The sequence below is a fragment of the Fundulus heteroclitus genome, chromosome 13 (genome assembly GCF_011125445.2).
Source record: "Fundulus heteroclitus isolate FHET01 chromosome 13, MU-UCD_Fhet_4.1, whole genome shotgun sequence".
In the NCBI taxonomy this organism is placed as follows: Eukaryota; Metazoa; Chordata; class Actinopteri; order Cyprinodontiformes; family Fundulidae; genus Fundulus; species Fundulus heteroclitus.
Window position 1 is genome coordinate 3,546,741 of NC_046373.1, and position 15,576 is coordinate 3,562,316.

General features: G+C 39.1%; 1 protein-coding gene across 1 annotated transcript in view; it reads right to left on the bottom strand.

Annotated features, from left to right (window-relative positions):
• Window positions 1-15,576, bottom strand: part of helz (helicase with zinc finger) — a 72,669-nt gene that overhangs the window by 9,195 nt on the left and 47,898 nt on the right. Inside the window, exons 19-25 of the mRNA XM_012874169.3 lie at window positions 15,330-15,448; window positions 13,235-13,380; window positions 8,882-9,029; window positions 6,547-6,730; window positions 5,443-5,671; window positions 3,170-3,467; window positions 196-241 (exon numbers count right to left, since the gene is read on the bottom strand). Of these exons, the coding sequence (XP_012729623.2) occupies window positions 196-241; window positions 3,170-3,467; window positions 5,443-5,671; window positions 6,547-6,730; window positions 8,882-9,029; window positions 13,235-13,380; window positions 15,330-15,448 (1,170 nt within the window). The remainder of the gene's footprint in view (window positions 1-195; window positions 242-3,169; window positions 3,468-5,442; window positions 5,672-6,546; window positions 6,731-8,881; window positions 9,030-13,234; window positions 13,381-15,329; window positions 15,449-15,576) is intronic.

The following is a 15,576-nucleotide window of genomic DNA, read 5'->3' on the forward strand; positions in this document are numbered from 1 at the left end:
GTTTCTTGTTCTTGACTATTTTCCCTACCTATACTAACGGCATGCAGGCAGGTGAAAATTCTCACTAAACCTAACTAGACTAGTTTCAACAAACAAAAACAATTCAGTGACTTTATTTTTGATTAAAACATTTTTTTATTTGATCACAGGGAAGGAAACATGAATATTTATGGAATCAACAACAACAATACTCACCATACCCATCAGGTGGGAGGTGCTCTGTGTGGTTCGCCTGTTTCCCCTACAGGAAAGCAAAGATATTAGTCAGAAACCACACTTCATAAGAGCAGGAGAAGACAATGTAATGGAATAACCAGTACGGTTGCAGTAAAACAAAAAACACACAGTGCTCCATTGTATCTAAATTTACACTGCTTTCCATTTCAATTGAGATACAAAGCTGGAAACAGAAGTGTCACTGGCATATTTCATCTAGATCTCCACCGACTGACCGCTCAGAAAGTCACAAAGCTGATCTTTTTAAGGCAATACATTAGGCGCTACCAGGCGGCCTGGATAGCACCACTCTTCTGTGTAGACACTGTTACTGAGGGAAGAAGACGCAAAGGTGGCGGTTTACAGTAACAGTAAACTGTTTAAAATCAAGCCAGAGGAAGCACAGGGAGTTGAGTCGGTATATAAGAGGGAACGGTATTTTCTAAAACATGCAGGGACATGTTTGCCTTTCAGATGGTAAGAAAGTAGTAGGAGAGAGCCAGACTTTCAGCAGATAACAGGAAGTTAAAGTGGAGTACACCTCTGATATTGTATTTTGAGCTTTTTACATCCATCTTTGAACACGGGATATGGAAATGTAGGCAGCTTTTTAAAAAAATCTTAAAGTTATGGTAAGGATCTGCATTCTACAGCAAACAAAGATAAGAGTGATGTTTTAGCAATACCGACTGCACTATTTAATAAGAAAAGATGCTAAAGACGGGTTTAAAATGTAATCGGCAAGCATTTCCGACCTGCTTTTGAATCAACCAGCAGTCGACGAATTTCAGGATTTTCTTTTTTTTTTTTTGGTCTTAAAGTGAAATCTGAATAAGCTAAAACAGATCCCGACTGGTCAAAGCTTTAGAGAAAGCCGGGCTGCTGCTACGGTGCCGCAGAGGCAGAAAAACAGAACCCACGTACAGAGGCCTCAGTCCTCGCCGCGGTTGTCCTGGGATCGAGTCTTGACCCAGAATAAATCAATAAAAAAGCAACATTTTCAATTTAGTGCAAATACAAAAAGATAGCATGGTACATTTTAGAGAATAACTTGTGATAAGTTAGATACGTATAAAGATTTTCAATTATCTGGGCTTTAAAAACTTAGAGATGGTAGTTTCTGTCATTGTAACCTATGTTTTTTTTTTTTTTTTTTTTTACTTGTAGCTTCATGTGTGAGCGTGCTGTGAACTGCATATGATATGGCCAAAACGGAGGAGAGGAAGTGTGTGTTTATCTCTAAAGCTGGCTGCCGGAGCTGGGGCTCATTAGGCCCAGTGGGTGATGGCAGCAGGTTGGCAGCTCTGCTGATTTCGTTAACCTTTACCTCGGGGCAGGCTGCGAGAATAGACAGGCACACAAAGACGATTTAAAGCCGGCTAAACAATCCAATGAGAGGAAACCTTCTGCCGAACAAACAACGCTGGATTTTTATTCAGATTTTGATTTTATTTTTTTCTCTCCCTGGATGACAAATTGGCAATTACGAAATCATTTCCCGTGGTGAACAACTTGTTGACTATTTTAACAGATGTGTAATTTGTTTCCCACCTTCTAAAAGCTTTAGCATTTTATTTTTTTTATATTTACAAGAGGTGCGTGATTTTGGCACTTTCTTTGCCAGATTAATAAAGCATGAAGATATCCAAGTCCAACAATATTTTGTAGAATCCAGGTACCCTGAAAACACATTATTATTCTACACAAAATTATTCAACTATACATAAAATACAGAATGTTTATTTTTGTTTTTAGGTTTCATTTAAAAATGTTCAAATGTGTACCCTAACTCCAAGACTCCAAGAACATTATCCAATCAAGCATCGTCTTAGTTTTAAAGCTCAAAAAATTAAAGCAGAAACACTTTGTTGTGCTCTGTTCAGCCTTCCTGTTACCTGCTCGCCATTTTACTCTCTCTCTCAGGCTGGATAAAATGGAAATATGTCTTAGCATAACTTCCTGCAGCTGAAAGCTTTCTCTGACTTCGGCCTAAACACCTTCCTGTCACGGAAACAAGGTTTTCTGTCAGTAACAGCATCAACACCAGATTGAGTTGGTCGCCTGGTGATGCTTAGTTATGGTTCATTCATGACTAAAGAAACTTTTGATGTTAGGGTTTCCAATAATCAGTCTAAGGTTTTGTTTGACTAAACATTTGATTCAGTAGAAAAGCTGATTTATCTCTGCTTTTCTACAAAAAAATGCAAACAATGCAAAATTAAAAATTGTGAAACTGAATCAACCTTAAGTATAAAAGCACAAATATTCTTAACTCTTGCTTCCCAGAGTTAAGGATACCCACTTCCATGGGAATGAACTTCCTCTAAGGTTTTGTTTTCACATTGCTGCGATCCTACATAAACTCTAAGCAGAGAAGCCAAACTTGATCAACGACTACTGCTGTAATCTGAATGATAAGGGTTAAACTGTAATTATTTTTGTTTCCAAACAACAAAAGTTGTAGCTGAATGTAATTTTGTTCCTGTTTTTATAAACTTTCAATAAGGCAGAGGTGGGCAAATAAGGCTTCAGAAAGTAAAAACCCTAGTTTTCCTTCATCCTGTTCACTTAACCAGGTGATATTAAACCAGTGGTTTTCAACTCAAATCCTCAGAGGACAGTGTCCTGCAACCTTTAGATGTGTCCCTCGCCCTACACTCCTGAATCAAATGGCTAAACTAGCTCACTAGCATGCAGTGAAGCTCTGCAGAGCTCTGCTAATGAGCTCATATTGGAGTCAGGTGGGTTGAAGCACAGATGCAGCTAAAAGTTGCAGGACATCGGCCCTCAAGGACTGGAGTTTGAGACCATGTAAGCATCAGTCAGACCTGGAAACGCAAATAGATGGAACTAGTCTCTGTACAGGCTTTTTGCTTTCTGAACCAGGAATACCAACCTCTGCAATTAGGTGTCAGGATTTCTACTGTGCCGCTCTTCCAGATCAACTACCTACCTTTGGAGGGGACTGCTGCTGCTGCTGCTGTTGGTGGTGATGTTGCGCAGCCTGCTTGTTGGAAGCAGGCAGAACATGCTGAGGATGTGGATGATGGTGGGGATGAAGGCCCTGCGACGAAGACTGGTGTCCCTGAAGGGGCCTGAGGGCCCGCGGAATGAACTCGGGGGCCAACGGGTTGAGGACATAAGTCTTCTTGAGCTCCAGAGCCTCCAGCTGAGCCTTGATCTGCTCGAAGGTGATGCCATGGAGGCTAGAGTTTTCATGGCAGATGGAAATGAAGTGCTCCCAAAATTTTCTAGAACGGGCCCAAGGAAGAAAAATTAGATAAAGTGAAAAAACATAAATATACTTGCTAAAATTAAAGCAGGCTAATTTGACTTCATTTGCAAGTTGTCTTTAAACGCAGACTTTCTAAACCAGTTTCATCCGCTCCCTGACCTGAGCTTCATTCTATGTATTAACGGCGAACTCGGCTACGTCACTGATCTCGACCTTTCGGTCCAGGAAATTTGGGTAAACAATGCGCTCATCCTAATCACATCAATTTTACTGGCCTGACGCTGACAGGCTGACAGCCAGCAACAGCCTGACAGGGAAATCCTTGACATGTTGTTTTGACTAGCATTGACACCCCGCAGCCATTATGGAGACAGCTGTGGAGGTAGGACACATTAATTCGAACCATGATTGATCCAACACAGTGCTCGGATAAATTACAACCAATATCCAAGCACAGAAACAAATGCATTCCAGTTGAGATAACGTGTTCGAATATAATTTAGGTCGAAAACAGATATAATTGTCAGTGAATACACATGACTCAGTTTTTATTCTACTTTCCTTCAATTTGTTTTAACGAAGGAAGGGACAATCCACTTGCAGCTATTGTTTAGGAGAGAGCACACAGCGCTTTTAAATGATCAATTTATTGATTCCCTGATGAAACTTAACACTTCTTGTTCATTTACCTTCTGTGATTTTGCAGCTCCACCCAAATAAGACCACATTTTACACAACTAACTTTTAGCAAGTATGGTCTATTTTTGTGTGCACCACCTCTAAAACTACAATGTATTTCGTATACATTGTTTAGATAAACTAACTTAGGTTTTCTGTGCATAATCTAAGCCTTTGTGTATGCTTAAAGATCAAATTAGCAGCATCAAAAAAGCTGCATCTATGTTGCATTTTTTTTATTTTTAAAACATTTAAAGCAAAGGACCAAGTCTCCAAAGTCATGATTAATTGGAAGCGCATGGAAATATATTAAAAGCCAAATTATGTCACATCAAAACAATGTAACAAAGACGCCAACATAAGCCTAAGCAATTATCCTAATTGCTGAGCATGAAAACAGCAGGACACCAGCAGGACGGGAGTTTATTGAAGACTGTGGCTGTATGACGAGTCAGATGCATTAGAAATGAATGATAAAGCTGCTGATCAGGTGAGCTGTTGTCACTACATTACATTAGTCTTCTTTATCCCAGTTAACATGAGATGAAACGATATTAAGGCTGATCTACATGAAAAGTAAGAACAGGAGAGGCTGCAGGGTCCAAAATGTCATGGAGAAGAGAATTAAGTTCAACACTGATCAAATGTAGTCCTTTTTTATAATAAATGTAAAGTCTTTATATGAATATATATAGAGTTTTCAAGAACAAACATGAAATGTATATTTATTTTCAACAAGCATCGCACTGCCAGTTGGTACTGTCATAAACCTATTCTTAAATAATTTCTACTTGCCACAGAGTTGAGTGAACATAATAGTGAAAAGTAAAATATAAAATTGACAAGTATATACATGAAAATATTCAGCCTGAAGTTAATCTTTCACTAGAGCTGCGCTGTATTAGTTATAACATCTCTCTCAATATTTAACTGTAGAGAACCTTTCCACTTTTAATATGAGATTGTACGTGCTGACTCAGACAAGTTTGAACTGAATCAATTAAAAAGGCACCAATTTTTCCACTTTAGCAAATGCTTGATGTAATGCAAAAAGCATTTAGGAATAAAATGAAGAAACATGGTGTTTTCCCTTTTAACACCGACATAGGAAGCATTCATTATTTTCTTATGTGTATGCGTGTGTCATCCACCACACAGGAACCAGTTTCTAATTAAATGAAAATTTTAAATTAAAAAGGAATAAAAATGTTTTGCTCTCAGCCAAACGGGAAACGTGGGTTTTAATTTATATTTAATCTTGGAACTGTTCTGCTCCAGTTTGGAAGATTGTGGCCAGAAGTCCAAAGGATTACCTGCAGCGTCCAACAGAGCACAGTGCTATGGGGTCTCCTACAACTGCCACCAGGGACTGCGCTCTGGTGATGGCCGTGTTGAGCAGCTTGTAGTTTGACAGAAAACCATAGTCAAGGTCCTCGGTCGAATCCTCCACTAGCTGCTCTTTGCGTTTGATGGCGGTCTGCTTGTGCTTGCAGGTATGCCGTGTCCGCACTGTGCTGAGGAACAGCACCCGGAACTGCTTGCCTGCAAAATTGACATTTTGAAAATTATTCATTTTTACAATAATCCTGCTTTACTGTTCAGTAATGCATTAGTCCAAGAAGATTACTCAAAACATTTAGGTTTAGCATCACTAATGTCTACAGGAGACATTTATTCCTGTGTCAATAATTCTAGTACAAAACAGGATTAAATGTTAGTTTAGTGGCAACACGTCTTTAATAAAGATATTCAAAAAACAAAATGAAGCACCTCCATAAAATTCTAAAATCACACAAAAGGTAAAATTTGGCATTATTATTTGTATGTAGCACCTGTAGTTGCACAAAAAAACACCAAAAGAAAAAAGATCACATTTGCAGAAAAAAAAAAACATAATTTAATATTTGTTCTGATAGCTGATGGCTTGCTGATAAAACAGGAAATATCTGAAACAAATTTAAAATCAAAGCACTAAGAAGACTTTAGTTTCCCTTTCTGTTTGCATGTTGCACAGCGTTTCATGTGTGACTAATGAGGAAGTAATGACATGCACAAAGTGGCTGCATGCAACACGGAGCAGCATCAGACTGAAGCAGCACAGAAGTGAAAATAAACAAACTCTCTCTGAGTCTCAGCATTACAAAGAAAGATGGAACCACTGCCAAACTGGAATTAAATACCACAAGGAACAGTTTTATAACAACGCATTTCTAATTCTCAGCCTATTTTTGTTGACAAAAGACAAATCTATCATAAAAAAGCTTCCAAAATGTCAAGTTTAATGAGGTAAATTTCCATTGAATAATTCTAATAAGTTTATTGAAATAGAAAAAAAAACACTGCAAAGTAAACACAAGCATGACTCATACAATGAGCAGAACTAATTTTCTGCATTGTTTGAAAAGTTTTGTGCTCACCTTGGACATTAAGCACCCTCTCGACGCTGACCTCGTGCATTCTTTTCTTTCGGAGTTCAGCGCGAATGCGGAAAACTTGATCGGCGTACGGCGACACCACCCCGATGCTGCCCTCGTCCAGCTTGCCCCAAGCAACCGGCCACTTCTTACGCAGCTCTTCCACCCGCTCCACGATCTCAAACACCTACAGGGGCGATGGGGCCATTAGTAACAGGATTTTACATTCAGCTCCGACAGTGACTCTAAATGTTCTAGATTAACACATTTATTAAATTAGTTTCAGCCAAATGAACAGAGAAAGACTGTGACAATGAAAGACGGCTAAATAATTCTAAACAAACACAAACCCAGCACGTTGGCATAGAAGTCGCTTTCTCTGAAAATGAACACAAACACGACAAAAAAAAAAAAACTAAAAAAAGAAAAAACTTTTTCTTTTCTCCACCTTACAAAGTCCAAAACAAAGCACCAAATTGGGTAGTTAAGCTTATCTGGCTGTGATTCTAAACTATTTTTTTGTCTCCAACCAAGCAAAATGTTGTGGATTATATTAACATTTTGAAATGCATGAGTGTCTGGGATAAAAAACAAACTAGAGGACCATGTAAAGACTAAACGGGAAGGAACAAATATGCAAATGACGAAGCTGTTTGGATCATTAAAAGGCTCGCACAGAGGCACTATACAGAGAAATGAACAAGCGCTCTATCATGAGACACTTCCCCATGAGATGATTCTCGTCCCTGACAGTTTAAACACTTACAGGCATCCCGCGCCGTACCAACAACTCCACAGTCTTCAAACCGGCAGCTGACAAGATGCTGAGCTCTGAATTATTTAAGAAAATGTTTAAAAGACGGTTGACGTGCAAAGTCCGGGCCTGCTTGGGTCTAGTTTTATGCTATGGGATTTAAGCTTAGAGTCCTTTTAATGTGCAGGACAGCAGCTTCTTTGGCTGCATGGAGTAAATAGTGAACCGCCTACTGCTGCACCCTGCCGATCAGCTGGCAGAAAGACGGCTTCCGCCTGTGTCCCTCACATGCAAGGCAGACAAATAAGGCTGTTTGGAAATAAAAAAAAAAAAAAAAAAATACGGTCATGGTATGGAAACTAAAGGAGCACCAGCCCTCACTTGTATCAAGTGAGTCAGTAAAGCAGGCCTGCTACCACAGCAAACGGCCCGACTAATTAACCAGCAAATCTTACATTTGATTGGCTGATCAGTTACTCAACAAAACTGAATATCATGCTGCACATTAAGCGTGTTCACTTGAAAACTTCTAATATATCTACTTGATAATTGTTTAACATTTTGGCTGAAAGCTCCACTGTGAGCTTAAGTCTGGATTGTAAAATAAAATAAAATTACTGTATGGTAATATTCAATCTAATTTAAGCAGCAGTTTGATACATGTTTGCTTTTCTTTGCGAAATAAAACCAATCGTGTCAGAGTTTTGTTTTAATGTTTTGTGCACATAAAGTGAAACTGTGTTTCATTGCTCAGTTGAGACAGAAAGACACATTGATTGCTTCAATGCAGACTTTCAAAGCCAATATAGAAAAAACAAAAAAAACAAAAGACAAATCCTTCCCTTTTTAAAGTAAGCCCACATACCCTGAAATGAGATTTATCAGGAGAAAAGGAGACGACACCATGCTGTTTTCACACCACGGTCCCTACATACACATGACCTGAAAGGTGCTGAGCAAAGTCGGGGATATTTTTCACCCAGCCTAAAAGGCAACAGCGGGAGGAACAAAAAAAAAATATTTGAAGAACAAAGGGGGCTTTATGACTTGTGTAGCAGTGAGGGATCAAAGTCAGTCTATCAAAACAGGAGGCTGTGCCTTAATAAGAGCAGACGTCCCGTTAAAACCTGCGAGATAAATGCTGACCAGCTCTAAGCCATGTCCTGACTATGAAAGCAAGTATATTTGGTTTCTTAATCTAGCTTACCTACAAGCACAAAGAAACCATTATGAAAGCAGAAAGCTTGTTCAGTAGTTACCTCGTTTCACAACTCTGAGATAAGTCCTTGGGCTCTTTATGTTAGTCAGCAATCAGTCCGTTTTTCTTTTCATATTTCAAACTAAACTTATGCACTTTAAAAGTTTTTAAACCCCTTCAATGAATTTGTGCTCAGAGCCCAGTTCACACTACCGTTATCGTCGTTACATCCGTAAAAAAGAAAGAAAGAGCCAAAAGGATTTGAATTGCCCTTCGAGGACAAAACATATTTAATGAAAACCACCACTTGAATTAATAATATGAATTAATATGACTGTTTATTTCATCAGATAGATGCAGTAATGCAGACACGCTCCACCCCGTACCTCCGCATTGTTGTAGTAGGCAGTGCTGTTCTTCTCCTGGACATCTTCTCCTCTGGCTGTGAAGAAGGTCAGCGGGTAGAAATCCTTATGGCATGGCTGCTTTCCACTTGCGATTAGCTTCCCGTCGTAAAACAACTCGGATGTGTAGCTTTGGGAAGAGAAGAGGCATGGCAGGAGGAACGGGAAATTAGTATTTACTTCACAAATGAATATTCCTCATTAAAACTAAATTAAAGCGTTCAGACCTGAGGCACGGAGGCTTACAGGGCTGTGATAGAGAGCAAACCTTTGTGCTTAACACGGCTCTGTTGCAGCAGAGCAGAAACCGCCCAGTAATCACCGTTGGGTCTGAAACTGTTTTGAAATGCACCGATGTGTTCAACCACATGCAAACAAAAAAAGTATTTGCTGTATCCTGTGAAATGACCCACTGTTTTAACCTCACATTTTAAAAACGTTACCAGTGTTAGAGTAGCCCAACATGAGGCGAAGTATCTAAAATATTTCACCTATTCTACTCTGACCACTTTGTTATACAAAGCAGAAACGTATTAGGATGAATATTAATTAAATGTATTGGGTTTGATTTAATCTGTAAAGTCAACGGTATTATATTAGCTCTTACTCTGCAGAACACAAAACTACTGTTATAAACAGCATGGTTGGGAGAAAAGAGATTATGGAATATAAACAAAAAAAACAAACACTTTCTTTTATCTGTTGCCCAGGTTAGAAAAGCAGACGGACGACGGTTAAAGATGTAAATGAGCCCCAGACTGGACACAGTCTTTGCATTCTGTTTTTTTTTCTTTGTAGGCTGAAACAGCGTTAAGATCCCCCGCAGTGTTTTTACTCAGTTCTTACAGATAATGCCGACACTTCCTGGAATCCCACAGAGCCAACACCGACACTAATCTGTGACTAAAGTGCCATTAAATCCTTTATTAGAAAATATCTTTAGCTGAAGAAATGAAAACACTAAATCATTGTCAGGAGTATCTGAAATACACAACTCAAAAAAATGTAAAGAACACATTTTAAATCAGAGTACAACATCAAAGCAATGAAACCCCTAGCAGAGAGGGTTGTTAATCAGTGTCGGCTGTTGTTGTTTATTATTAAGAAGCGACAATCAGACAACCCCCAAAAACAGGAATGATTTTGCACAGAGTTTTTTCCCCTCTTCATTTTTTTTTTTTTTACTGTTTCAGTAATTTTGCATTTGACCAGGATCAGTTCCTCTACTGGTAACATGAGGCGATTTCTGGACACTACAGAGGTTGCAGCAGGTGCTCCACATCCATCAGGTGGGCTCATCAATACCTGCCATTGCCAAAAGGTTTGCTGTCTCCCAGCACACCCTGAACATTATGGAGGAGATTCCAAGAGATAGCAGTAACTCTAGGAGAGCTGGACAGGGCCATCTGAGGTCCTTAACCCATCAACAGCACCAGCATCTGCTCCTTTGTGCAAGGAGGAACAGGACAAGTTCTGCCAGAGCCCTATAAAGGGACCTCCAGCCGATCACCAACATGAATGTCTCTAATCAAACCCTGAGGGCCAAACATCCTGGAGTAGGCCCTTCGCTCACTGCCTGACAGACGGGAAAGGGCCTGGAGATGCTGGGGTGATCGCTTTGGAGGTGGATCAGTGTTGGTCTAGGGAGGCATAGCACACACCTGCTCACGTTAAAGGATGGCACCCTGACCTCCATTAGGTATCAGGATTAAATCCTTAGACACGTTGGTGCAGTGGGTCCTGGGTTCCTCCTAATAAACGGTAATGCCCGGATCATATGGCAAGAGTATGCAGGCAGTTCCTGGAGGATGTAGGAATTGACACCATTGACTGGCCTCCATGGTCCCCTTAACCCAAATCCAACAGAACGTCTCAGAGGTCATGTTTAGGCACGTATGCCATCAGACTGTTGAACTGCTGAAGCCAAAAAATGGACTCTGTACAACATTCGTAGACTACACTGTTTTTTTTTTTTTTAATAATACTCACCTGTACACTGTGAAATCGCACACTGTCTTTTTCCCCTGCATTGTTTACATTGTTTACATTTAAATTGTTTACATAAATCACCGCTGCACCTTATCCTGTAATTTACTGCAATTTACTGTGATTTTCCAAGCTGTATACAAACGAAATTTCGTTCTGTACGCACTCTGTGCATACAAAATGACAAATAAAGTTGTCTAAGTCTAAGACACCATCCTTCATCACATAAAGGAGAATGCCCCGATGTTGCCAGGAATGCATACAAGCACGTGGGGGGGGGCCATACAAACTACTGAGGAACATTTAGAGTTTCTGCAATGATCTTTTAGTCTGCTGCATCAGTTTTTCAATCTATTGTTGATCCTTTTCATTTAATGACGAGGGATCATATTGTTCCTAACACATTAGCCATTCCATGTCGGTGTGACTACGCTGTATTTTATTTTCCAACTGAGACATGATGTTTTCGAGGTGTTTCTTTTAATTTTTTTTGATCAGTTTAGCAGGCTGTCAAATATCCGTTTTTTTTTTTTTTTTACTACTCTCCATGTGTCAATGTACGTGTGAAAATCAGTTGTAAATAAATGCAAGAGAGAAGATAAAAGCTTTTAGATCAGGGGTCACCAACATGATGCACCAGGTAGCCCCCCAGCACCATATATGGTGCCCTCAAGCCTGTTCAAAGAAATAACAAAACCCTCCAGTGAGGTGCATCTAAAATCCTATTTTATTCAGTTGCTCTTCCTTATTAATCATACTTGAATTTACATAGATTTAAAAATGACAAAAGCCTTAAAAACATATTTATATTACGGAAAGTTAAGGTGAGCGTGGACTCTTGTTCAAAGGTCAGTACTGGTGGCCCTTCGTACGACACAGCGGCGATTAAGTAACTCTCAGTTTCAAAAGGGTTGGTGACCCCTGTTTTAGATCCTGTAAGAAAATTTGTTTTAAACCTTGACAAAAAGAAACTGTGGTTTTTAAATTCAAAAGTTATTGTACTGTAAGACTCTCATTCAGCTGCATGGGAATAGGAAATACCTTGAAACTAATAATTTGGTTTCTTTCAGAAGAACCAACATAGAAATAGCCTTTGAAATATCATGTTTTTCCAAAAACCCTCAGTAATTTCAAATTTTCATTTCATCTTTTACCAGTACTTACTTGCATAAATAAAAGTAGCTCTTGTTTTTTTTTTCCTATAAGAGTGTTTAGTATAATCACCATTGTTGACATATTTTAACTTAACTGTCTGTGATTTGGGTCTTAAGTTTAACCAGTGCTTCTTAAATAGCGGGGTGCGCCCCCTAGAGGGAGTGTGAAGGTATTGCAGGGGGTGCAAGGACAGCTTTGACTTGTTTTGTCCAGTAAATACTGGCCTTCTAAATGTGACAACACCTCCTGTTTAATATGGACCTGCGGTCAGTAGTATGATGGATATTATTAATAAACTACTAAAAAAGTACAAACGTTAACGTAACTTAAGTTTGTCCTTAATATTAATGGCTTGACAATATTTTTGCCATACGAGGTTCATGGCTAGTTAAAAGTAACGCACCATTTTTCCAGAGTGTGAACATTTTGGCCTTTGTTTTAACTGCAGGTACAAGTCGAGTTAAAGATGTTTATATTGTTGTTAATGTTATATAGTTAAAAAAGTGTGGCAATCATAAAACATTCTAGTCGTTAGAAACCATTGTTATATGTTAGACATGAACCAGTATGTTATGTTATACATTTTACAAGGGATTCTGGGTAATCTTCACAACGACAGCTTTAATGCATTAAAACAGAAAAGGTTAAGATTTGTTGGGATGGCGGGCCTTGAAAATGTTTCCTTCACCAAAGGGGGGACACAGGAGAAAACATTTGAAAACCACTGAGTTAGATGGTGACTTTAGTTTAGAAAGTTAAATTGGAGTACATTTAAGATCGTGCTTTTATCACAAAGCGGTTGGAAAAGGAAAAATCCTTCCTGTCTGGGCAACTCTTTGAAACAGTGATCCATGCTTTTCTTTCATCCTGTTAGGTTACTGTAATGGTTACAGTCGTCGCTTTTGTGTCTGTAGTTCCCATTTTTGTGTTCTCTTAATGTATGTTTATAGTTTGCAGCTATCTTCAGCACTTTGCTTAAGCTGTAGTTGTTTTAAGGCGCTTCATGAATAGAGTTGATATGGAATAAATTACAGGCTATCACAACAGTGGGAGAACTCCTCTCTCATAACATCTGTACAATTTCCTTCTACGGGGAGACGTGGCTCTATAATCTGAGCATTCAGCAGAACCATGGCCTCCCACTGCCTCCCTAGAACTGATTAGCTGCCAGCAGTGTTGAGTGCTCACACCTACTTGATGATAGCTTCATGGGAGCGGTAGTTCTCGCACAGGAGGATGCGACAGGGGAATTCAGGGGGGTAGTGCTCGTACAACCGGTCCAGCAGTGACACGTGCAGGTTACGTTCCCGTGCAAACTCGCTGTACACAAATGGACTGAGCTGCAAATCAACAAAAATTAGGGGGAGAGATGGTTTATTTCAAAACTCGACCCAACAACTTTACCAGGTTCTATTTCATTTAGATGGTAAATGTCAAATAAAGGTCACCTGGTTTGCCCAGTCCAATAGGAGGACAAACATAAATCATGTTTTCCATCTCAACCAAGCATTAAAGTTAAAAATGAGATCAACAAGGGAAAGAAAATGCATCAAGTACTTCACGACAAAATAAATTTAACCTCTTAAGTAAAACATTTGGACAGAATCTATGTAATAATAAAAACAATAATAATAATAATAATAATAATAATACATTTAATCTGCTAAGCATTTTTATTCTAAAAAAGATTTCAAAGGGTAAAACAACAACAAAAATCTGTAAAAACATAAAAAATACAACAAACTAAAAACTCAGACAAGTGGGAAATGCATGTTTAAAAAGAAAAGTGTTTGATGCTTTTTAAAAGCAGCAGTTTTCAACGCTCTGGTTTATCCAAGCATTTTCAGATTACTGTACCTCAAGAGCACACAGGCTTAAATTGGAGGCAACTGCACCATCGCTTAGATTTTCTGAAAACTTTTTGACACCTTTTCAGGAGTCTTTGCCAATTCTGGTGGCTCGCACTTAAGTGATGAAAGTGAAGGATTCAGAAGCCAAGTGCGATCCTCAAGGCTTCTGGATCCACCATAACTGACAAAGACTCCTGGACAGGTGCTGAAATGTTTGTTAAAATGACCCGGATAACTGAGAATTAGAACAGGCAAAAGAAAATTAAAAAAAGAAAGAATCACACGCACTTTGTGAAGAAACTTTAGTTTGTTTTGTTTTAAACAATTTTAATTAAATCTCTCTAAGGCTAAGACTAATTTTCTCCAAGACTACCTGTCTTCAGTTACTGTCTGGCCTCCAGCTAACTTAAAGGCTGCGTCTCACACGTCATTGCCTCTATGCTCTTCCACGTGGTGTGAACGTCATTAACTAACCACTCTTTGGGTTTCAGAGATAACATGCTTGCTGCTCTCTGACAGCTGCTTAGGAGCAAGCAAAATGGGAATTCTGTTTTGAGCTTAACTGCATGACCCCAGTAGGTACAGAACCTCTCCAAAACACAGGTAACGTCTGAATCTTTTCACCTTAAAAGCAATATTGAAAGCTGACTGGAGAAAATCGCCTGAACCCCATATTTTAATATGTTCCAACTTGATGTGAAATATCTAAAATATTTTACCCTTTCTAGCTTTTCTTTTTTTAATACAAAGCACAAGCTTAATTAAATGTATTGGCCTTGATTTAATCAGTAAAGGCCACAGTCTTGAATGAATATTATATTAGCTCTTACTCAGCACAACTCAAAACTACTGCTGTAAACAACGTGGTTGGGTGCACAGAGATTAAGGAATAAAAAAGAGAAACCATTTTCTTTTTTCTGTTTTCTGGGTTAGAAATGCAGATGGAAGACGGTTAAAAGCTGTAAATGAGCACCAAGCTGGATACAGTGTTTGAATCTTGTTCTTAACATTGTTTGGTAGGTTGAATCAGAATAAAGACCTCCACAGTGTCTTTACCCTGTTTTTACAGATAATACTGTACACTTTCTAAAAAATCGCAGGATAAGAAAAATTAGGCTTTAAATCCTTGTGCTCGCTTGAATCACAACAGTTTTTATTTCTATCCGTGGGCGGAAAAGTCTAAGGAGCCATTATTGGCACCTGATATTCAAATGCCTGTTAAGAGCTGTGCTGAGTTCTTTTTTTTTTTTACATCAAATTCATAATTTAAATAAAACATCCAAGCTTTTTGAAAGCAGCATGTAATCTGCATTTATAGTTGAAGGAAATAAACATGCGTCGAGGCAGCCTTTTGTTTCCCCTCCTGAACAAAACTTTAACAAAGTGAATTGAATCCTCTCTGCGGATTTCCCTCGTGCTCCACTCAGCCTCCTACTTGCCTGCATATGGTCCCCAGCCAGCACGATGCGGGTGGTCTTGCTAGCGAGAGGAAAAGGCATGATGGTTTCACACTCCATGGCCTGAGCTGCTTCATCCAACAGGATATGGGTAAACAACCCTGCCAGGAAACACACACACACACAGACAACTGTCAGTTTACTCTCTATTCCTCAAAGCGCTGAATGCCAAACACGGAGACGGCGAGCGTCGAGTCTAACAGGTAATGAGCCTTTTGTTGTTCGAAAC